The 25,446-nt window shown below is 40.7% G+C and overlaps 1 protein-coding gene across 4 annotated transcripts in view; it reads right to left on the bottom strand.

Moving 5' to 3' along the window:
- Nucleotides 1–1,282: 1,282 nt before the first annotated feature.
- The window catches only part of ptprsa (protein tyrosine phosphatase receptor type Sa), a 232,587-nt gene continuing 208,423 nt past the window's right edge, over nt 1,283–25,446 (bottom strand). For all 4 annotated transcript variants that reach the window (XM_082507103.1, XM_082507102.1, XM_082507105.1 and 1 more), the window contains 9 exons: nt 25,117–25,236; nt 20,330–20,484; nt 19,248–19,533; nt 15,114–15,292; nt 14,643–14,769; nt 14,393–14,518; nt 8,771–8,925; nt 6,100–6,235; nt 1,283–5,681 (listed from right to left, as the gene is read on the bottom strand). In XM_082507103.1, coding sequence (XP_082363229.1) covers nt 5,613–5,681; nt 6,100–6,235; nt 8,771–8,925; nt 14,393–14,518; nt 14,643–14,769; nt 15,114–15,292; nt 19,248–19,533; nt 20,330–20,484; nt 25,117–25,236 — 1,353 coding nt within the window. In that variant the 3' untranslated portion in view covers nt 1,283–5,612. The remainder of the gene's footprint in view (nt 5,682–6,099; nt 6,236–8,770; nt 8,926–14,392; nt 14,519–14,642; nt 14,770–15,113; nt 15,293–19,247; nt 19,534–20,329; nt 20,485–25,116; nt 25,237–25,446) is intronic.

Below are 25,446 nucleotides of genomic sequence, written 5' to 3'. Positions count from 1 at the left end.
CTGCAGCAGCTCTTCCGGCGCACAATTAGTAACATCATCCTTGAAGCGGGTTGTCAATCTGCGTACATTACCATTTAATAAATGACAATGCTTTAGTGGCTGTCACAGGGTGAGATGATGATGCAGCGGCATCTAATTTACAGGTGAATCCAACATGGCATGAAGAGCAAAGTCTTAGGAGAGGCAGATTTTTGCCAATTTGAAACACTCTGATAGCTCACAGTTGTAAACTCATTGAAGTTTAGATCTATAGCTCAGTGTAAAAAACCCAACAACCAACACATTTCTAGTTACAGGTGGACACAAAGGAATATATACAAGGCTTAAAATATAAAGTATAAAATTAAAATATAAATACAGTTTATGTATTCTAAATATTTACAGTATCGTTATCTTGAAAAAGTCATTAGAGATTGCTTTAATGCACAAAAAATGCAGATGACTATACACTGTGCATGCTACTGCTTCTGAAATTCATCATATATATAAAATAAAATACACACTACACATGGCATCCTGTAGAATTTGCAACTAATTCACTCCCATTACCTCTGAGATTCGTCATTCCTACTCCTCAGGGAAAAAAAAAGATTAAAAAACAAAAACAAAATGAGAAAAAATGTTGAAAAATGAATCCTAGCTACCCCCTCATTCCCCAACCTCTTTGTTCTTCCCTTTTTTGTCTCGCTAGAGTTATTGTTACAAATATTTTAGGGATACCGTGCAAATACCAAATAAGCACACGCTGCAATTTGCAGGTTGTAATCTAAAGCAATATCTTTAAGGCAAACACAGTCAGGTCTGGGACCAACACACCCTTTGATTTCCAGAAGCATCACTTCGAGGTTAGCCGATACCCAAAGAGGACAGATTAGAGAGTAAATACCACTAGGTAAGGGTTTACCTCTGCACCAATATCAGCCTGTCCGCATGGCATTTATCAAGCTTGAAGAGGAGCTTAAGGACACACTGGGATGTGTTTGCAGAGAGGCTGGTGGATAAATATAGGAGGAAGCTAATCAAGCCATCTATCAACAAACGATGCGCACCATCTGTGAGTTTCATCACTCGTCCTATAGAACAGATTTTTTTTTCAGTGCAAGTTCCAGTCTGATGTATGATGCGCAAAGTAAGTGCTGATGTACTTCAAGTATCATAGCTAAATAACTCTCACCAGAAATTTGCATATTAACAGATGGGGAAATACTGTAGGCAGACAATCAGACAGGAGGAGAGATATCCATGCTGTAACCAATCTTACCAGCAAGAAACACATGCAAAATGATTTTCAGACAACATTTCTTTAATACAAAGTCAACATATCTACATACACAGTGGCTTTAAACCAATTATTGTTTCAGTTAGAAGTAACAGTTTGAAAGTGATAGCACTTGGCCCTCATACAAAAAAAGTATTTTTCTGAATTTGGGTTGTTTTTTATTTTTTCCAATTTGTCGTACTGTATACGTTCTGTTATTTTGATTAATTGATTAAGTTAGGGTTCATCTTTTGTTATTTCCCCTCTTCCCCTGAAATATTCAACATACTCCTGCAAATTTGGCGGTTTGTTTTCAAAAGCCTAACATCTTCACATTAAGTCAAAAAAAAACGTAACACATTGCACAAGCTTTGAAAGACTTCCATGGTTTCAGTTTTGGCCTGGGCCCTTTCTCATCAGCCTCACTGAATTCCAGAGTCTTTCATCTTAGGCTTTGAGTTCATTATGAAACATCTCAAGGTTCCCACTGTTCAGAAATGACATGCTGGAAATGTGAATTTGCAGCACGTTTTTGGTTGTCTCAGTCTTTCCTTGGTTGCATCACTCTGCTATCTTTCACTGAGTCCTGATTTCTTTCTGCATCCCAAAATGAAGCATGGTCAAAGACAAAAACAAAAACCAAAGAAAAAAACAGTATGGTTCTGTTCCAGGCTTAAAAAAAATGCACCGGGGAGACAATAAATCAACGTGTCATGTTGGAACTGAACCATGTCTGGCCTTTAGCATAGCTGTATTTGCTCCTCAGCTAATGATATATTTATGGATTAACACCTTGGCATTTTAGGGAGTTAAACAGTTGCACATCTTCTGGGGGTTTTGTGGAAAGTGTTAAGGAATGAAGGATGCCTCCAGCGTTTTTACCGTAGCTGTGGCTTTAAGAATTTACACCTTTGTGATTAATCCTTTGTTTGAGAATTATTTTAAGACAATATTTCTTTTTCAAAAACACCCTTTAGTTGCTCCACTCTGTCTTACACCTAGAATAAGAATGTAACAGGTCCTTGAAATAATGATTGACTAGCAATTCAAATAGTTGACAGAAAGAACTAACCTCCCAGGCTTGGTCAAATTATACCAGCAGATCACTGGTGCTGATTTCGTGCTCTGTTTGAGGCTATAGGTATGAGAACAGAGGCTGGCATGTTTCCCATTTCAACTGCTAGCAGGGGAAATTAAAGTCAGAAGAAAAGTGAGTGGTAATTAAAGACCAGGGAGGAAGGACTGGAGAAGAGAGGTTTCAGAAAGCAGGCTCTACAACCACCAGGATGTGAGAAGGACTTTGATTTTTGTATTTCTGTCCCCACCTAAAGTATGAGATCTTGAAGGTCAAATGATACAAATACATATAATCTATATATTTGTTTATTTACAGGTATACTCTAGATCATAGTGGATATCTAACAAAATGAATGGCCACATTATGTCTGAAAAATTTAAAAAAGAAAAGAGAACTTGAAGAGGATTTTCTTAAACTGCGAGGGTCATAGCCTGACCATGATCATACAAGATACAGTTCGTCAAGTTGGTCCTATATAGGTAAGAAAAAAATCGTCAGTTTTGAAATATTTGATTGATATTTTGTAGATCACTTCATCAACAGTTGCTCAAAAGAAAAAGAAAAAACGACAAAAAAATAAAAAATAGAAATAAAAAATGGCATCTCCTCATCGGCACAGGTTCTACCCTCAGGTAGAAGAGCAATGGTGAGTGGAGGCAGAGGATTCAGGCATAGTGCTTCCCTCAGCTTCCATTAAGAAACACACAAGGTCTCTAAGATTATATATTTATATATATATATATATATGTATGTATATATTAAAAAAACCACACACACAAAGAAAAACAAAATGAAATAAAATCATATTTTCAAGCATGAGAACTGACATGTTTAAAAAACAAAAAAGATGATGAGGAGAAACATATAATTCATACTAAGGTTTGGATATATCTTCATATTCTGCATTTAAATATATATGAATGTGTGAGTGCGCAGTACACATGAATGCATACATATATGCGCACAAGCACACAGCCATGTTATACTTAACATTTCTACAGTGAAAAAATAGAATGTCTTTAAACATAATATGAACAGATAAGCTTTTCTCTTTTCCTGCTAATTTTAAAAAATGATACAACATCTGTTAGAAAACTAAACTGAAAAAAACAAAACAACCAAAAACATAATAAAAAGTCAACTATGTAGTGTAAAATAAGTCGTCATAATACAACATTAATGTTTTCGTAATGTTACAATAACAATAAGGCTTTTTTGGAAATAAGAAAAGATTACACACAGTTCTGTCCATCGCTCCGGCTTTTGTGCACACCCACCGGAAACCTGCGCGGGATCCGTAACGCTCGCGTATACCAAAGCGCTGTTCTCGAAATGAAAACCCGGTGATCTCAAAAGCTTGATTTTTCTTTTTAAATCACAACATACACTAGTGTGTCGACCTGCAGTTGTTCGGGGAGAGTAGGGAGGGGTTGGCGGGGGTAATACGTTTAAAGTTAATCTTTTTTTCGTTTGGGGATGTGCAAGTAACTTGTACTGGAGAGTTTCAGGAACGCGTCACAGCGTCGAGATCCATCATGGCTCCTTGGTCTGGCTGTGTCACCCACAGAGACATCACCTTGAAAACGGAGGGCAAATACCAAAGCATCTGTTTTTGTTTTTTTTTTTGTTTAAATGTATCCACCTGTCACCAAAACACACAAACAGTGGAACTAAAGGCCAATTTTTCAACCACATTAATGTGCAGCTTGGTAACTGCAGCAGGCCTTTGCCACTTGAGCGTCTTATACAATGATATAGATGATTATAGAGGAGGCTGGGCGAGAGGGAGGGGAAAAGGAGGCGTGGACGATGACGTCAAGTGGATGCGCTTTCAGTCATGCCAGTTATCAGAGATGGCATCTTTGATTCATCAGTTTCCTCTCCTTCCAAAGTCACACGTACAGCGTACACGAGATAAGCAGCATGTTTGGTTTTGACAGAAAATCATAATAATAAAAAAAAAACGAGAAAAACGAGATAATTCCTCATTAGACAAAGTTCTGGAGGATGACGATGAGCGTTGGTCACTGTACACAAAGAGAGCCCTCACTTTTGCGGCAATCCTTGTTTGGTTGTTCCATTTTTGTTCCAAAGCTTTCCCCCCCACCAGGTTTATCTCTTGTTCAAAACCGTGGATGTTGAAACCGCAGCCCCACAATGTAGTGGTTCCAAAGACAGGAGCGATTGTTAAAAAACAGAAGAAAGAAAGAAAAATCACGGGACACGGCTGCCGCTTGTCTCACCTTGGCTGCACGCAAGACGACGCGGCGGAAGCTTCGTGCAGCAGGCGAGACTTTTATCCGGTGACTGATCTTTGCACTGTTAATATACTGGCGTGGTGCAACATTCCTGCGATTACCTGGCTGAGGATACTGATTTCACACGAATTCACAACTGATGCAATTAGCACATTTTAAGAAATGTGTCGCTGTTTTCATCCTCACAACTGTAAGAAAACCAAAAAGTGTCTTCTTTTAGCTCTTAGTGCTCGAGAAGAAGTCGCTTTAATAGTCGAGTGTTATCCCACACAAAATACTGTAAAAACTTTAGGTTTTCTTGAAGGATTTGGTGCCGAATGTGAGTGAACTTGTCCTTTTCTGTTTATTTTGTTTCACTTTTTTTGTACAGCTTGATAAATCTTTTATGCAGGCAACCAGTTTCTTCATTTCTCACAATATTACTCACACACTGTGTTGATGGAAATACTTGAACCCCTTTTACACCCGAGCATATCAAAAAACAAGATAGTCACCAAGTCTTGGCTACATCCATCTGCTTCTCAGTGTTTTTTAGATTTTTATTTGTATTTTTTTTGCCTTCCTTTTCCTTCGTCATCTGTCGCTTGTTACTGTTGTGTCACGAAGATATTTTTTGAGAAGAGAAACATCCACGAATGTTTACAATGTCCTCCACATTGAAACACTTGAGGTAAGGTAAGCAGTCTGACACTTTGATCAAAACCCGCCCCACATCTTGAGCCACAGCATCTGGTTCCTCCCCTGCCGAGGATCTTCTTTTCTTGAGATGATGGACAATTTTCTTGTGTTTCCTTGTGGCATATTTGAAAAGTCAAATTGGACTCTGAACTGGTTGGACCGGGTGTTGTCTTAAAAAAAAAAAAATCTAGGAGATCCTGGTTGATGTGGCTGAATTGGCGGTGGCGATGTGGTTGTTTGCTGTCGTTTTAAATTTTAGTTCCTATGGCTCAAGAGGCTGTTGAGGTGGGGGTGGGGGGGCAACAGGATTCAGAGGAGGGGGAGGGGGGGAGATGGCTTTTTACGTTGCATAGTGATCAAAGCTTCCTAAGTACTCCAGAGCTGCGTGATAGCAGAATTGATACTCATCCTGTGGAGGGAAAAAAAACAGACAGACGCATAACAAATTGCATTAGAACACCTCCCCAGGAGTTTAATGACATGAGAGATTACAATTTTCAGACAATTTCAACTTGCAGTAAATTTCGCAATTTGCTGAGGCAGCGCATGTCCTGACAAGATCATTCTATAGATCCTATACCTAAGTAGAAAGCCTAGATTGGCATGAGCAAAAATCTTTTGCTAAATACAAAAACTTGATTTTGCATTTACCCATTTTCACACAGGAAGACCAGAAAACCAATAATAGACCTTATGGGGGTGAAGACACCCACCCAAAAGTGGTTTAATAGAGCGTTGCTAACTTATTGGTGGTCTTTTAAAATTCCATAAGTCTATCCAAATAAGGAGCAGTGTATGTTATTGTGTGTGACTCTGTGATTTCTCACCTCAGTTTGGACCATAGCTGGCCTCTGTGTTCGGAGCATCTTCACCGTTTGGAAGATATCAACCACACCTTCATAACGCATCCTTTCCAGGACGATGCTAAGGGTGATAAAGACTCCGGTCCTGCCCACGCCAGCACTGCAAACACAAAAAGAGAAAAAAGTGTATTCAGAAAGATGTAAAGCACGCCCTGTGCACACAGCGAGTGAATGGTGCCTTTGTAAATTGCGCCTTTCTTTCGTGTCGCATGCAGCATTTTGTGGGGGACAGTGACTGCAAAGATCTAAAAATACTTTGCACACTGGAAGCTCTAACCACTTAGAGGAAGCAAACTTCCACAGCTGGACATTCTGCTCCACGGTAAAACACCAGTGACACTAGCAAAGGAGGCAATTTGCATGTGAGAACCTCGTGAATCCACTTACATATTGTGGCCACATTCTTGTCTAACACACACACACACACACACACACACACACACACACACACACACACACAAGCCCAAGGACACATAGGCGCACATTTCAAGTCGCACACAAGCAACCAAGCAAACATTTTGTCTCATTAAGTCCCTCCTCCCATGTGTCGAAAAACTCAGCCTTCTGCTGCTCTCCAGAAATACAGCCCGAGTCTTAACTCAGATCCTGAAATACTTGAGAGCTGCCTCTCTAAGCTGCTTTGCTGTGAAATGACTTCCACTTCACCAATGGAACAATAATTGATATGACAACAGATTTATTTGGGCTTCTTCCAGCCTCTGATGCTATTTTGTCTGAATGGAGAGTGGAAGTGACGGCTGCTGGGAGACACTTTTTTGACTTGTGCGTGAGTTTGTTGACAAGTTTGCGTGTGTCTGCTGGAGGAAAACGGCGCACTTGAGACAAAAGATGACTTGGTATTGTTTGACGCCATTAAATGAAAAAAGAAACAGGAGCCTAATCACCCCCACACTGCAGTATCTCTCAGCCCACCCAAAGCCTCTTCATGGGAGTCAGTCACAGACTGTCACATGGGCTCTTAAACTCACTCAGAGCTCCCCCCTCTCTCTCTTTCTCTCTCACTCTCTTTCAACCTCTCCCACTCCCCAGGAAGATCGACTCTCCAAATCTGAAGGCTCGCCGAGCCACTGCAGACTGAGAGGATTTGGTGTCCCCATTCACAGGAAGTAATCAAGCAATTAATGACAAAAAGCATGTGGGTCTATTAGATAGACGCCGAGGAGGAAGGGAGAAGAATAAAAGAAAAGAGGTGCAGGAGAATGGATGGGCCGAGAGGAAGCGAGAGAGAGCGAGGATTAAGAAACAGACAGGCAGTTGACGAACGGGGTAGGCGGGTGACAGAAGACGAAAGAGTAAGAGAAAAGGAAGCTATAAGCTCTACTCTCGGAAACGACTAAGCCTGAAGGAGGAGGGATGGAGAAAGTTGAGAGGGCTACAATGATTAGATGGGAAAGGAGGTAGCTAGAGTCCCGACAGATAATGCAGCCAACAACTATTACTACTCAACTACTCGAGATACACATCGGTGCAAAATGATTCCCTGATTAATATCATCGAACTCTAATGACATAAAACACTTTGCTGTGTTTACTCGCGCGCACGCCTCAAAATCAGGACCGCATTTGATGAGATGCATCACTTATTTAGGCGCTAAATGCAGCCTCTGTCTGCTTTCTTGTGCATTACTCCAGTCCTGCAATAACCAGGCCTTTCACTTTAAGGACAGCACTCCCATAAAGGCTTCACAGAGGGGTAGAATAACTCAGTCTTAGTGGTGCTAGCCTGACACAAGTCCGAGACAACTCCCAGAGGGTCATTTGATGGCTGGTGACATCATTGCTTTTTAATCCAAAGGACGTTATGCTACATTCGATGATGTCATGGCGCCTCTGCAGTAGAAATGTGGCGCAAAAGTGACACCTATTCTGCTCCAAAGGTAAAGTATTTTTAAGAGACAGCAAGGGAATTATTAGTGTTCGCCCATTTGTATCCTTGGAGCTGAATGCCAATCAAACGTTTAAAAAAAGTGTGTCGGAGATCATATACGAGACATACATTCCGTCTTTGCTTGTCTCGCAGCGTATACAGAACCAAAGCTGTGAAGATTGTCCTCATTTGGCTACTGAGAATAACAAGTCATTCAGACGGATCCCACTCAGGGTTATGAATATTAATAATCTGACGTTCTGCTGGTGACCACTACCAAATATCAATTACTACCTGTAATACAGCATCTCGAGTTAATGGTGAAAGTTACCTTGGAAACTACACCGGAGGTGATAAAAATGCACCACGCAGTGATCGTAAAACCCCCAAAAGAATGGCTGTATCATTTCATATGTCTTCTCCTTGCAAATGCCAAGCCACATCTGAGGCTTATCAATTATGAAAGAGAAGGGCCCGTGGAGGTGCTGAGGTAGTGCACTGCGCTTGGCAAAGAGGAGAAGAGGGATGTTGTTAGAGCTGCGCCTTAGGAGGAGCTCTGCTGCAAAACAATAACCATCTTAAGAAGAGATTTAATCTCGTCTTGAGACTTATATCGCTTTCAAGAAGAGAAGAATGTCTTTAGAGACCGGTTTGAGGCAAAGCAGGCGACAACTCATCTCCTTTTAGGAAAACAATTATTAATATAAAATAAAATATACAAGCCATATAATGCACATGACAACATTACCTGCAGTGGACAGAGATTGGGCCATCCTGCCCAAACTGCTCCTTGGTTTTATGCACCTGGCCAATAAAATCAATGAATCCTTCCCCCGATTTGGGCACGCCTTGCTCTGGCCAATCAGTAAACTGGAACTGCCTTACTGTTCTGGATTGGCCATCCTGCAAAACAGAGAGAAAATGAGGTGAGTAGCAAAGATACATTTAAGGTTATCTTAAATGGCGACAGTTCCCACCAACAATTCCACAGTATCAGTATCCTTCCACCAACTCTATGCAGAATAAATGCACTACTAATAGAAGGATCCCCTGTTGGTTGTATGCAAGCATGTTTCTGCTTTGTCTCTCCATCTGAATTGAGGGTCTAGACAAAGGTTGTCACTTGCTAGAGATTGAAATCAATTTGACTTGAATTTGTAAAGCCTTGTTTTTGTCGTTCTCTTGTCGCGTAGGTTCAATAAGAGATAAATGCAAGAACATTTGTTCACATGTGTGGCTGAGAAAAGTGATTCTGACAGAACTAAAAGTTTAAGACGGGCATCCATAATCAGTGTGACCAATCCAGCAGGGAACCAAATGTGAAATATGGTTACAATCTCCCCTTCTCTCTCTTTTTGAGTTATTGTGCTGAATAATGGCTAGAAATGTGTTTTTGCAGAACATTTTGATACTGGAGTAAAATTGTGACCTTTTTGGATATAAAATGTCATCATTTTATCATTTTATTCTATTAGACAGCAGCTTGAAATGTTGTCATTATTAGCGTATGAATTCTTAAGCTATGGCTGAGAGAGGTCACAGTGACCTTGGGTCCTGGTGAACATTAAAGACAAACTTGAAGAAAATCCCTTAAGGCATTTCTGAGATATTGCATTCTTGAGAAAAAAGGACAAAGTTATGTACATCCACACAGAGGACAAACTGAAAGCAAAAAACGCCTTCGCACTAATTAAATATGCACTTTTTTTCTGTATAAGACTAAACCTGCTGATACAGTGACACACATACTGCTCACAACATAGGGACAGTGTGTCCTCTCTTACTCAAACCCAACTGTTTCCATTTTCTTCCCTATTGTGTTCACAGCGCGCAGTCGTGTGTGTGTGTCACAAAAAGGTCCTAGTTATAGCTAATCAATAGTGCATCTGCCATGACAAGCGTCTTCTCCTAGACACCAAGTTGAATAAGATAATCCTGAGATGCGATCAATAGAGCAACGTGATGGATGAGCACGGAGAGGGAGGGAGGAGGGATGTAAGAAGTAAGAAGGACTTATGGAAAAGAAGGCGGGATTGGAGGATGAAAATTGGAAACAAAAACCCTGACACAATGACGTGCATGTTCGAAAAATGTCAACCTTGACAACTTAATCTTTTATTGATTCTTACAACCTTGTTGTAATGGTGAGGCAACTACATTTGCTTCAACTGCAGTGCAAACAAACGCATTTGAATAGTTTTTTTATCCAATGAAGTGGCATCGCAGGAGGAGAACGGACAGGATCTGCTTTATTATGAGAGAGCTGATTATCCACTCTGAGAATGCACAGTCGATAGTCGTGTCCTTGTAAAGAAACTTCTTTTGATGTTGTCTCAGAGACAGCACATTGCTCGAGAAAGCCGGCGAGCAGACGAGCATTTTCGCAGAGACAAGCTCTCCGCTTGATGCCACCAGTAATTAAGACAACCAGGTGTTCATTTCTCCAGTTGTTTCTCACTTCTCAGCACAGCAGACCTCAGCTTGGATATGAAGTGTCATTCTCGCACATTCTCTATAGATTTTTTCACACACATGGCGGAAGCACAACTGGTTGAGTACTCAGTTGGCAAGTAAACAATTTATTGTTTTTGAAAATCCTGCTATTAGCTGCTAACGATATTTGATTCTAAAATTTGTTTGGAGTAAATTTGACATTTGAAGTTTGTTACAAATGTTAAAAGAGACAAATTTTCAATTATGTTATTGGGGAAAAGAATAACATTGCAATAACATCTTCATCTGAGTAAATTAAAAGTGTCAGTCAGTAGTTAGCTTCAAGCTAACAGTCAGTGCACATGTACAGTGTTTAACCAGTTTATTAGGTCACCACCCAGTGTAAGCTTTATACCACAGCTGCCCTAAATTAACCTTATTGGTAATTACAAAATCATTTGTATGTTTCTGTAATGGTTAATCCACCAGTAATCATTGTTTTTTTTATGCTAAAATCTAATTATCATTGTTATCCACCAATTTTAAATTTACTGATTAAAAAAAAAAAAGCTGAAAAATAATAAAAAACATTATTATTTTTTGATAAAGATGGCAAATTATTTACTTGCAGAAAAATGCCTGATTAATTTCTGATGTCTCAGCAAAGTCCACTCAAATTTGGGGTATAAAAATGCTAATTCGGTTTATATATATATATATATATATATATATATATATATATATATATATATATATATATATATATATATATTAATGAAAATAGCATTTTTACTTTTAAAGACATTATTGAAATTTTCCCCAATATTGTTGAAGAAACTGCAGTATGGTGTATGTAAAGAACAAGATGCAATGAAGACATGCAACATGCTTCATGTCATAAATGACAAAAATCATACTGAGCAGAATTCATGGTAAATGTCAAATGTGTTGAAGTAAACAAGTACCTGAGGGTCTCTAACCATCATGGATGGGAGCTGTCTTACATTCTTACTGATTTATTCTGATTTTTGCCAAGAGCTAACCATCCCCCCGTTCAGACGGTGACTCTATGCTGAACATATATACTTTACGTTGTTACTATATGTCAAAGGATTTAAATAATCTGCCTATTGTCACATGGGACTATACGTGCTGCTGATGTGAGTCTGCATCGCTGCTGCCAAGGGGTACTCTTGTACATTTATTGTGCTTGACAAATACAGTGATTTAGAATCTAATAAGTTAGGCCCCGTATACCAGCTCTCTTTGTAAAACACCTCATGTCTCTTTCCCTGTTTTATGACGCATTGCATGTTTTCTTTCTTGTGTTGCCTTTGTTTTTCCATCTCAAAAACATTTAGCCTCAGCAGGGGGATTAAAAATGAAAGAGGGGCAAAGACAACAACACAATAAACTAAGCACGCGAAAGAAAGAAGGGGGGGTGGGGGGGTGGGGGTGGGGAGCAAAATTTAACACACAACCTGAGGGCCCACGCGCCGTGTCAAATTGTGTGATTAAATACGTGACTGGCTCGCTAGATGTGAGTGTTGAAGCGTGGAGTCTATGCTATTACTGCGCAGAGGCATGCGAGAGAAACACACACAGCTGTGTGCACACACACACACAGTCATACATATACAAAACAGACATACATGTACATGTGATCTGTGCAATAGCAGGGTAAGCCCAGGTCACAGACACTTTTAAGTGCATACACAATCAGCAAGATCGACGCACACGCGCGGCCTGAAAGCACAGACCGGACTATCACCTGCTCCATCTCTCCGCTTTGTTTTCTTAACTGTGTGATAAGCTTTGACTGCCTGTTTGCTAACACTGTTTGCTTTGATGATTGAGTCCCCTTGGACAATCCTCGAAAAGAAAAGCAGCACTGACCAGACCTCGGGGCATTGTGTTTGCATGCACGTTAGAGCAATCTCATACTTTATATGCATTCATATCTTCTTACTAAAACGATGGTAGCGCATGTATGCATATGTACAGTGTTGGGGAGTAACGGAATACATGTACCGCCGTTACGTATTTAGAATACAAAATATGAGTAACTGTATTCCGTTACAGTTACCATTTAAAAAGGTGGTATTCAGAATACAGTTACTTTGTTGAAATAAATGGATTACACTGGGGTACTTTCCTGTTTCATTTTGTCACGGGTCAGGACTGTTTGGGTTTTGTTTGACAGCTACGTTCTGTTGTTCCAGGTGGCAGCGTTACGGTTGCCATGGTTACAGGGCGACGCTCTCTCTCTCTCTCTGCGACTGTGTGTTTCCTGGGTGAGAGAGCGCCTTTTTGTTGTTGTTGTTGTGCTAAGCTAACAGGCAGAATGCTACAAGCATAGCTCTAAAGAATGTAGCATCATGGGCAGTATAGTCCGTGCTGCAGGGAGAATGCACTGCCATACACGTTATGGGTCTGTGAGCGCGAGGAGGGAGAAAAAGGCGAGTGGAAAGGTACGAGTTGTCGTCGAGGAAAAACGGGAGCTGGAAACATGTAAATATAATAATAACCACTGCAGCCAAGAAGAGTGCCTGACGAGCCCAGTTGTAAGTAAGCTATTAAGACTCGACTGTACACCGTGTTCGTGTTTTCCTCCGAAAACAATAAGTTCCGTTGGAGCAGTCTTTCAACGCCTCTCTCTGTCTCTCGCAAGAAAAATTGACCCACACAACAAAGTAAAGCTATTTTTCGGCTATGAGCCGACAGGGACCTCGCCGTATTAGTCAGAGGTCCCTTTACTACAGTTCGGAGTCGCGGACCTTCAGTAATAGTAATAAATCACACAGCAATAGTACATTCACGTTGTTGTAAAAAGCACGATAATATATTAAGTAATCCAAAGTATTCAGAATACGTTACTGTCATTGAGTAACGTAACGGAATACGTTACAGAATACATTTTGGGGCATGTATTCTGTATTCTGTAACGGAATACATTTTAAAAGTAACCTTCCCAACACTGCATATGTATCTGTGTGTATTCAAGCTACTCCGAAACGACTGGGTCAATCTTACCGAAACTGTGCACGAACATCGTCACACTCACAGCGATAACCTCTACAGTTTTGTTCCACTCACTAAATATGGGATGAAGAATTAGAAAAAGCAGGCCCGGCTAGTGTGTTTAATCTATCAGAGCCTTTGGAAGATGATATCTGAACTTATGCGCATGAACTAATAGAAATATACAGAGGAAAGTAGATCGGCATGAGCCTTTTCATGAGTGCATGTGTGCGCCTTAATTGCTTTAATACCAACAGGATGATGCCTGGGAAATCAGTGGGTATATCAGCCGAGACGGGAGATTTTCATCTCTCTGCTAGATTTCTACTGTTGCTCCTTTGAACTGTCTGACCTAATTTGACCAAAAAAGAAATGTTATCGGAGGTAAAGAGATAACTACAAAAGAGCAGAGTAGCTTCTTAACAGTTCAGGGTGAGAAAAGTCAGTTCAGTAGTGAAACACTGTATGGAAATCTATCTCACAATAGAAACAGAAAAAAACTCTTTTAAGGAAGGTTTTTGGGATAAATATGACGAGACTGCGATGTTTTTCTGTTTACGTGGCCTAGTTTTACTCAACTTGCTTAATCTTCGACATTTCCAACACCTCAGTGAGTTGTTGATGGCGCATCTGTCCAAATTATATCTATTGAATGCTGACAGCAATTTAGTACAAAGTTTTCTTTTAAGGTGTGATGGGCAGATTTCAGATTTACGCCCCAGCGTCAACAACAAAAGCCGCTGAACAGAAAAAATACAACATGTAGGCTACAGTGTGGAAACATGTACAGGCTCTGTGTTTATGTAGGCTTTTCAAGGGTGTAATGTATTGTATTTATATATTTTGCATTCATTGGAAAATTTCACATCTTGTGCCCTATTTAACCCTCCCAAACCGCCAAAGGACCCCCTCTTACCCTGGCGTCTGTGACCTTGAACTCTCGGAGGATGTACTGAGGCATGTTATACTCTGCCATGGGGTCTACCACAAAGTACTGATACCTGGCAGAGCGCTCTGCAGGCCAGTACTGGTGACATTTTTCCTGTTTGAAAAAAAATAGTGATGATTTTTAGTGGAATTTTTTATGGCGTTTTACATTTTGATTTTAAATTATTTTAATTTTTAAGCAAAAAGAGACAGATAAATAACATAAATCAGCGTCGTACCCGTCCCATCTCTCTAAGTTTGGTCAACATGACTACAATAGTGGAGTTGTTCTCCCAGAGCATTCTCCAGAAGTCTTCTGTAGTCTCCGCCAGAGGGCCCTGCGTGGCAATGTAGGCTTTCTGTTGCCTGTTTAAACAGTAAAGTCACACCATGTTTACTTGAGTAATTAACTGTAAACACCACTGATGCAAATTCAGAGGGGGAAAAACAAAATCAACCGTATGACACAAACTTGTGGACGATAAGTAAACTTGATGATTGCTTTTACATAATAATACACACGATTACATGACTGCTATGAGGAAAAAATACAAAAATAGAATGAATATTTCTCTCATTTTCTTTATTCCATGTAATATATGTCTCTGACCAATCAAGATGTTTCTTTGCAGTAGAAATAAACACATGAATAAATAAGCAGTTACTTCACTCATGCTGGCGTGCTTTTCTGCCATCTCAACTCTTCCTACCTGTATCCATCAATAAAGCTGGCATTGATGTAGTCAGATCCTTCCAGGCCTCTGATTGGCTGCAGGCAAACACGAGTGGTCTCGTAGGGCATGATGTTAACCAGCCGATTTTTGAACTTGTTGCAGGGAAGGTTGGCACTGATGAAGCGCGACGTGTGGGCTTTGGAGTTGGCCAAACGCTGTTGGGGGAAGACAAAGGGATAGTTTAACATACCAGAAGATAAGCAATAACAATAACAGTACAGACTAAGGTAAAAATATAGTATAGTGTTAAAAAAAAAAGAGACATTTAGTAAGACTGCAATGAATGATGCAGAGGAGGAGAATAAAGATTAAAAGCAGAGAAATGTGAGAAGATAGCACTGCAGAGGAAAGAAGTAAAAGAAAAAGGAAGAGCAGGAGAGGATGAAGAAGACAGGTGCAAGATAGCTAGAAAGTGGAGAATATCAATTGCAGAAAGTAATAAAGAAGACCTAATCTAATCTGATCTGTCACCCACGATGCCACAGCTTCAAAGGACATTGTTTATCAGGAATATATTTATCAGAAAGCAATTCAAAACTTTATTCCCGTTTGCAACTTGTGAGGTCCTGGAGGGTCAGATAAAATGACGGAAAATACGTTACACACCCAGACTAACAAGCCTCTGGATCAAGCCTGTATGAAACAGAAAACTTGCCTAAAAGTGGGTCAGTCGCAGCTTTGATAATGGCAGTGTGCATAAAACATAGACTCACATAGGGATGCTCAGAAAGACAAACACACACGCACGCTGCATAATGATCAAAATGAAAATGCCGTACTGCTACATCATCACCGTCATAAGGATCTCAGCGTGAGTTTGTGGGTCAGCAAGTCCTATGATCTCCTCCTTTTGGCTTCGACGTCTCAATAAAGAATATGTGTGTTCTTGCTTGTTAGCAAGCAAATAGAAGATACCCTTGTCAGATGGTTTAGGACCCCTTTCAGACAGAACGCACGGCGCGCTGAAAACACCAGCAGCATCACAAGAAATGAGAACGAGACAAGAGATGAGCTGCAACTGACCCCGGTGAAAAAGAAGGCGGGATGTGAATATATTTTCTAGATTTTCCAGCTCCCAATACTTGTCAAAATACAAAAAGTCAGTGTGTTCATGCTTTTATGTGTGCGCAAACCAGGTCTAACTTTCCATTTTCTCTTCCAATTAGAGTATTCTCGGTCTCTCTTTCTCTTTCCCCCCTCGTATAGCACCAGCAGCTCTCTATCAGTGGCTTCTTGGAGTCCATCCAGTGTTTGCCTCCTCCTCCTCCCATGCCTTTATCCCTTGCTACTGTCTTGCTTTTGATCTGTGTTTCACAGAGGCACCTGGAAAGGCTTAAGGTGGCCTGGCAGTGCTAAAGAGGCCCTCAGCTACACCACAGAGGGTGAAGGGAACTGCGCCAGACCTGGCAGCCTCAATCTCTTCACCTCATACTAGCTCCTTCCCATTTATAGTACAGCATATCTGGTCAGTTTTCATTCCATTTGGCATGTTGCACCGAAACATATATTTGGTTATGTATCAGAAACTAGAGCTTAAAGAAGCACTGTGACCAAAAACGCAGTAGGACCATCCCCAGTAGGCTTCCCTGGACATAACCAAATCTAAGTGGGAAGTCAGAACCCTGTAATAGAAAATACAAGGGTCTGAGAATATTAAATACCATCTGGCATTTCTATAAATCTATAGTAAAGTATTCTGAATATCACTACAGATTTACACATATTTATTCTTTTTAGTACATTTACTATCTATTAGATCATAGGTTTTCGGTTTATTTCTAGTAAATACTATCTTTCCAATTGTGTACTTCTTTAATTATTAATTATGCATTGCCATGCAAAGCCTTGTGAGAGTTTTGTATATGTATATAACTGTTTCTATATAACTCGAGAAGATTTTTGTATTTTTGTTTGGACTTGGATCCCAATTTAAACAGCTGAATCCCAACTCATACTTGCTTCTATTTAAATTGAAATTTATCCCAGCAGCTCAGTAGCATTTTGTTGTGTGTGTATGTTGTAATCCACATACTGTTGCAAAATACGTTCTACAAGCATGCTATGTGCATAAATCTCCATAAAAATGCACATACTGTGAGCAAGAAAGCATTTTTGTCTGACTACTTCATGACAAAATTATCTTCAGGGATTCCCAACAGTTATGGCTTAACTCTGCGTGACTATGTATCCTACCTGAGAATGACAGTGCCCTCCCACTCTCGCCTATAGTGCAGTATTCTGTCAAATCACTTCCTTACTGCCAACTTAGTATACACTCGTCCCTTTGTTCATTAGCCAAACATTCCTCCCTCCGCTTGCCTCACCTTCCACCTCCATTTGTCATCATCAAGTATTAATTACTTAGCTCAACCACCCCTTTTCTCACACGCCTACCCCCTCTGTACTGACAGCAGGGTGGATGTTATTAATCCCCGTTCGACTCCTGATGCCAGCTCAGCATTATTTCCCGATACAGATGGCAGTGGAGTTTCCGTCACTGTTGTGCACCAGTGAGAAGACACCCCCCAAAAAAAGACTAATCGCACTGGCACTGTTGTTGTTTCTTGGTAGGGAGGCTGCGTTGATGAAAAGCGATGACGAATGATTCAAGAATCTGTGTGCGTAATCCAAGGTCAGCAGATGCTAACTGGTGTGCCAAAGTTGAGGTGACTTTACTTTATGGACGGGTGACAAATTATAGGATAAGCCCCCCAACTCAATTAACTGGCAGTGACTCTACAAGTAGCATTCTTCCAAAAGATATGTGATGTTTGATGGTGGTGATGGAGAGCACTTTCTAATATGCCACGATGTCTCATAGATGGTCAGCTAGATTGATGCCCGGTGGCTGTGACGAATTGCAACGGCTGTATAAAGGAAAAAGTACACGATGGCAGCTAATATCCCCCCGCTGTAGCAGTCGCCCAGTCTCCCCATCGCAGGATTCAAGGGTTTATGTTTTTCCTTTAATAAGTCACCCCTCTGTACGTAAACACTATGCTTTGCTGTCTTTCTCACCTACTGCTTTTTCATTAATTTTTTCTTTCTTAAAACCGAAAATCCGTGCTGCTCTGAGCCAAAAAATCCTTTGTCTTGCCCCTGCTAGATTAAACCCAATTTCTTAGCCTAAGCATATTATTGCAAAATCCTCAAAAATGAACAATGTGGCCCAACAGCAAAGGGCTTCTTATTTCTCTTTTCTAGCTCTGGAAAAAAAAATACTACACCTCAATAGCATTGTGTACCTAAATGATGAAACGTTTTAAGTGAAGCACAAGAAAGTAAAGGAAATTTGTTTTTTAGTCACCTGTTACTTGGATAGCATCCGTAAAAAACTGACAAATAGCTGCCATTCAAATAAGGCAGTTTAAATATACCTTCTACAGTGATGCTACACTGTATAAACTGCATCTTCACTCAACTAAAATGTTATTCTTTCAGTCCCCCCACCCACCCAGGCAGTGACAGCAACCATCCAATTTGTCTCTTTCCTAGTCTCCTAATTTAGTTTCACAGCTTCTTGTCAGAAACACAGATGCTGATAGTTAAGAACCACTGAAAAAACACCAAAACAAAACAAAAAAACCCCAAATCAAAATACAAAGAAACGTATTATCACAAAGCAAAGAGCAATGACTGAAACCAAAAATTAAGCACACTGCAAATAATGATGAAGAAAAATATGAAAAGCAATGAAATTGGATTTGCATCCAGAATAACTGCTGGGAAGATAAAGCTGGCAGCTAGGCTTATTTAAAAGGCTTACAGTGGCTTAAAACAAGGTGTCAGAAAAACATACCGGTGCCGTCTTCATTATTTAGTTATGATAAGGACTACAGAGAGGAAAGTTAATGTAGACATTGATCTGTGGCTGCTCGTCATTTCCCACTGTCTTGGCAGGTGACTCTGAGGAAAAACTCCAAGCAGGCTCCCTGATAATTTGCATGTCTGACCCCAGCAGAAGTTAAAGTTGATCGGTATATGTAGTTAGGGCTCATTAATAAAGAAACAACAACAACAAAGCAAGGTGTAAAACCCTCTAATTCCAGTGCATAGTGCACTTAAAATGGTCAGAAGGTTATTAAGGTTTTATAGGTTTATTTCCTATACCTTGAACTCCAGCTCCATGCCAGTGACGTGCTCACCGCTCTCCACCTGTGCAAGCTTCTGGATGTAAGAATACAGGCTCCGGGCAGCCACCTCAGTGTTTCCGCAGGCCACCGCCTCCAGCAGTGCGTCATGAATGAAGCTGTACTGGTCTTCGGTCTGCACCATGTAATTCCGCTGCGATCGCATAAGTGTCACATGGCCGTAAATGTCGACCGTCTTCTCGTGCTTGATCCGCTCCAGCATGGCGTCGATGACGATGAAGCAGCCCGTCCGGCCTACGCCCGCACTGGAGTAAAAAAAAAAAAAAAAAGATACAAAATTACTTTGTGTTTTGGCATTGAATATTTTCAGTGTAATTCACTGTGCCATTATAATGCTTTATATACAGCAAGTCCTGTAAGCTCTGTTGTGAAGTCACACTTTGCATAATTGAATAGGAAGACGCAAAGAGAGAGATGTTATGAAAGCTAAGAGAGGAAATAAATAAACAATAAAGGAAAATGACAAATAGAACAACAGGAGGACAGTGATGGAGACTAGGTGAAGCAAGCCGTCAAATTTCAATTTTATTGTGTAGTGCTTTGGACTCACTGAAGTCTTCTTATCTTGACAAAAAGGAAGGTTTCAATTTGAATAAGCCATCTGAGAAATACCACACGTAAAAGGAGGAAGAGCTAAGGAGTGAAATGGGAGACGCAAAGGAGATGGGAAGGGATTACTTTTGAGGCTTTTTGACAGAAAGAGATAAAAAGAAAAAGGTGGAGAGAATGGCAGCAGGGAAATAAAGCACAAATTAAAGAGAAGGCTGCTGTGACCAATTGAAAATAGAAGAGACAGAGGTCATTTGGGAAAGAGAGTATGCGGTGGTGTAAAGTGTTTTACGTAACCTATAATAGCAAGTACGCAGGTAAAGCCTGCCATTCTGTTGGCTCACGGACACACAATGACCTAATAACAACTGCATTACTGAAGCTGGGATTTTCCATATGCTGGGCTTGACTTCATTTTTGGGAGACCGGCTGGTGCAAGAACCACTCCTCGGTTCCTTTGAAGCACAAAAGTGAATCAAATTACAAACCGACCTGCAGTGAGCAATGATTGGTCCAGCGTCAGGCGGATTGCAAGTCTTCACCCTACGGAGGAAGGCCAGGAACGGGGTTGGGTACTCTGGTACGCCGTGGTCAGGCCAGGCGGTGAACTGGAACTGACGAACCTCCCGCTTCTCACTCGAACCATTCTGCATAACACACAGAGAGGCTGGTTGCACTGTGTTTGCACTGGGTCATTCAGTAGCTTTATTGTTGGTCTATAAACCCAAATGGTGTCTTGATAACGGTGCTGCTTTGTGCAACTTGGCTGTTACAGAGAGATGTTGTACAGTGAGACCACAAAACATTCAGAAAGCTGACATACTGACGTATTTAGTGGATACACCTGCTTACCACAAAGATGGGATTTCAGGTCAAATAAAAAGTTGCACTTTGTAGCCTTGATGAGTAAAATGCACTATAGTTTAGGTTAAAATCATCTATGATGAAATGCTTTCAACACATGCAGCTCATCAATGGCTTCAACAGTAAATCTAATAGAAAAGCTGGGGGACTGTGTAAATTGTATTGATTTGGAAATCATTTAAACCCTGTCCTTGCTGGACTGTCTCACCGAGTTAAAATTGTGGATGAAGCAAAGAAGTGGACCTCTTGAACCTCACTCGTCTTGGCCCTCCAAAACACGGGACGGATCACACATTTGATAAACAGATAAATGCTGTTGCTACAGTTAGTTTCTTCTACCCGAGGCAAAAGGCTAAGCCCTCTCTCTCTTTTGCTAAGAAGGCAAACCATGCTTGAAAAAGAAGGCACTGGACTTGTTCAAGTGTGTGAGGATGTTTCACCTTTCATACAAGAGGTTTCTTTAGTTCTAAAAGATTTTTCAAGCTCCTACGACTACCATGACCTGGATGACTGAGAGCCTAGACGGACTAGTTCATACCTTCATTTCACCCAGGCTTGCTTTTTGGAGTAGTTTTTATTTGAGAATCAGCCAGGCGCTGCGTTCTCCTCTGCAACCAAAATGCAGCAGCTCAAGTCCTGACAGGCACCTGCAAGCGAACTCGTATTTCCCCTGTTTTTGGATGTTTTAACTACACATTCTCTGAAATGATCATTGAGATCAGCTGACCAGATGCTTCTGGTCTTACTGTGAAGCAGATTAAAGCATAGAGGAGACCTGGCCTTCTCTGTAGATGCCCCTGAACTTTGAAACAGCCCGCGCCCTTGAAATGAGCACCTCAGCAACACTCGACATCTTCAAGAGCCGCTTGAAAACTCATTTTTATTCCTAGGCATTTAAACCAGACCGAGGCTTGGCATCTGTTTTTCCTCTGTCTACTTTTCTGCACTATGCCAGTTTAGTTTAGTTTAGTTGTACAACACAGAGACAAAATATCAAAGACTGAAAGTGGAAAAAATTCAAAAAAAGTTGAAACAAGGGTCCTGAAAATGGTCATAAATATAACTGGGTTTAATAGAAGCATCCACTGGAGTTTGTGAGTAGGTTTTTTAGCAGTTTAAGAATAACTCAGTAACACAAGACTAAGTGTCAGTGTAATTGCAGTGTAATACTGCAAAGAATGTGCCGCTTTCATAGTCTCCAGTACAAAATACATTAAAAAGGGACAAAGCTGAAAACCAGCTACAGTATAAACTTAGAAATTCTGATCACTTATCACTGATGTCCTTTAAAGGGGTTTGGGTGTTCATTAAAGCGCATGGACATTACGGACACAGGAAATGCAGTCCGTCCATCCATCCATCTTCTTCTGCTTATCCGGGCAGCAACCTAAGCAGAGAAGCCAAGACCTCCCTCTCCCCAGCCACCTCCTCCAGCTTATCCACCAAGGTGCTCCCAGGCCAGCCGAGAGATATAATCTCTCCAGCGTGTCCTGGGTCTGCCCCGTGGCCTCATCCCGGTGGGGCAAAACACCTCACCCAGGAGGCATCCTTGTCAGATGCCAGAACCACCTGAACTCGCTCCTTTCGATGTGGATGAGCCGCATGCGGCATGCTGTGAACATCTTATTATTGCAGAACATTTTGAGAGGCTCAAAACCCATCCTCTCAAGCAAGAATGGGAAAACATGTTTGTGTTTGGGGGCTGAGCTGCAGTTTTGAGAGCTCAGTGTTGTTAAAAAAAGAAAGAGGTGATGCAAACCAGTGGTAAACACGCCCCTGTCACGATTTTGTTTTGAAATGTGTCGCTGGCATCACATTAAATAAAATAAGCGTATATTTAAACATTTTACAGCTGTTTAAATCCGCTCTCATTTACAAAATGGGCTTTGCAGTTTTTGGGAAATCTTTTTCTTTCTTTTGATCATGATTTTACACAGTTTGAACTCGTTGTTGTAGTAGATATCATTTTCATGCTGATCAGCACTGATGTGCGTGTGCTCATGTACTCATTGTTGTTGCTGAGAACACTCGGGACATGATACAAGCGGCAAACACTCATATTACACACCCGTTTGACAGCTCCTGTCATAAAATCCACTATTGAGGCATCAAAACTGGGATCCAGAGGAAGAATTTTGTGAAGGACAAGAAGAAAGAGACTGAGAGAAAGATCAGCCTCGCATCTTCCTGTCCGCTTCCCCCTCCTCACAGAAGATCCTCTAATGTAGGCACTGTTTGCATTTCAGTGAAGTGCTTCTACTTGCCTGACAGAGGGAATTTTTCCTTGCTGAATAAATGAGTGTGGTAATTAAAAGCAAACTGACCTACTTCTTGTTTTCCTTTTTTTTGGACATTCCCCATTTCTGGAGTTGGAAGACAGGATGAATACGACTGCTACCTGGCTGCTGGTTTTAAAGTCTTTTTTTTTTTGTCAAGAATTTATCAGCGGACACAATCCTGCGTCACTGTAGGATACACATACATATAGATATGTACCACAGCAGCTGCTTTGTGAATGTGCCGTGTGTTTGTCTGTGTGCCTCTGCCACCTGATTCTTCACACAAATTCAACAAAGTGAAAACAGCTCAGTGAGAAATCCCGGCAATGGCTTCAGGTATAAGCAAGAGGGAAGAGGGTGAGCAGAAAAAAGAAGAAAGCACCGGCGGGTGTGATAGAGGCTGAGAGCGGCAGAATGTAAATGGCCCTGAATGTCAACCAGCTTTAAAGCGCCACGGCTGCTGATACGTTGCTATCTTTACTGTCACTGGTTTGCCTCAGCATCCATTGTTCCATTGACAATTCAGGTAAAAAAAAAAAGAAGTCAACAGTGACTTAACACTGGTGTAATCTTGGCAAAAGGAAAATTCTGGAAATGTCTAATCCTTCCAGTGGCTGGTTCAGCTCCTATCACAGAACCTGTCTTTGCAGGTTCTGTGATAGGGCTGCGAGTGAGAACAGGGTGCATGTAATGTATGTGTGCTGGTGCGGTAATAATACACTGGTTTGTGTGTGGCATCATATTTATGCATGTAGCATTTCCGATATTTGTGCAAAAGCATGAATGCAAGCTTGGATGTGCAAAATCTGTCTTGAGAATGTGCTCATTCACATGGAGAAAGTGCACTGCAATACGTCATATGAAATATCTTAATTAGAGGGAATACACACTATGCCTCCCCTCTTATTTTAGAGCATTTTACTATTATAAAATTATAAAAACAAAAACGTGATTATAAAAACAGTTTCTTTAAGCATCCCTTTCACATATTGATATGAATGAAACAGTCGCGTGTTCCTGCCACTAACAGTACACAACAAACCTTTCTGCCTTTTAAAGTCAACGCAGATGATTACTGGAGTAATATCTTATTTGGGAAATTAATACACCGTTACATTGCTCTGTCATAATTGAATCACATATGAAGAGTCACATATCTAAATGGACTCTTCATGCCCCTTTAAGCAGGAGATTTGTGGTAAAAGCACATCTATTTTTAGTCAGGATTTGTTATTATAACAAGATCATAATGGTTAATGGATATTTGTTCAAATACTATCATTTTTTCTGTCAACCTCCCCAGTAGCTTTTCAGACGTATCGATAAAGATATTTAAAATTGCTTCTTTGTATCAAGGCACGGGTCCCGCAGCTTCTGATGTAGCTCTTCTGCTTTTAGCATATAAACATATAGTGTTATTTGAAGACAACTATGCTATTACTTGCCAAATTTGATAAAAACAAAACAGTCTGTTCAATGCGATCATGTTTTTTTTTTTAACTTGTTTTTAAAAGCTAGGTAAGTAAGATTATCCTGTTATGATCATTTTTCATTTGAATAAATATTTTCCCCGCTTTTTTTTCCCTCGTTTTTGAGATTGCAGTCTTTGCAGTGAGCATAGCTCTGAATATCTGTGCAGGGCTGTGTGTGCGTGCACAGAAGCATGAGAGCAGTCTGCCAATTATGTATATTGAGTTTCTCTTCTGCTCACTTTACCTAAGTGCTCCAATTTGGCAGATGCACATAAACAGATGACCTATTGAGGAGAGCGAGAGAGCTGTGCAAGGTAAAAAGGGCTGGACTGAGAGGACAATAGAAACAAAGGGTTTTATTTGTACATATCTTCGCTTTAAGCAGAAAAATACCATGTGGTTTATACCAATATTTTCAATGTTTATGCAGACCTTGTGCTTGTATTTCTACAAGGCGTGTCCTCTGGACAATCACTCTCTTTGCTGAAAAGACATTTATGAGGACGCTGCTATTCATTTTTTGAACCATTTAAGATAATGGCTGTAATTCATTTGCTTGGACATGTTTGCACATCACTTTTGAATTGACAAGTACTGTTTATCAAACATAAGACAGGAGTACAAATAGTAGTGTGTAGGCGAACAATGTGAGGAACCATCTTACCTTGTGCAAAGAGAAAGTGCGCACGCAGAAAGTGGCCAATTCTATCGTGTCCAAAAGGGTCACTTGGGTCATACCGTAGGTCTCTGTACCTCGACTTGGCCAGTATTGATCACACTTAATCTGGGAGAGAAAGAGAGGCATTAGCTACAGCATGAAAAACCTCACGGACATAAAAAGGCACGGTTAGGACATTTTTTAAATCACATTTATTCGTATCATGGCGTGCTCTCGCAGCAAGCTCTCCTTTGGACTGAAACAGTGCAGTGGTGACAGAAACACCGGGGCAGCTTCTCTATAATTCACATCTGAGAAACAACATTATGCACACTG

Source organism: Aulonocara stuartgranti (assembly GCF_965226115.1).
Source record: "Aulonocara stuartgranti genome assembly, chromosome: 15".
Taxonomy (NCBI): domain Eukaryota; kingdom Metazoa; phylum Chordata; class Actinopteri; order Cichliformes; family Cichlidae; genus Aulonocara; species Aulonocara stuartgranti.
This window is presented reverse-complemented; position numbering and strand designations above follow the sequence as displayed.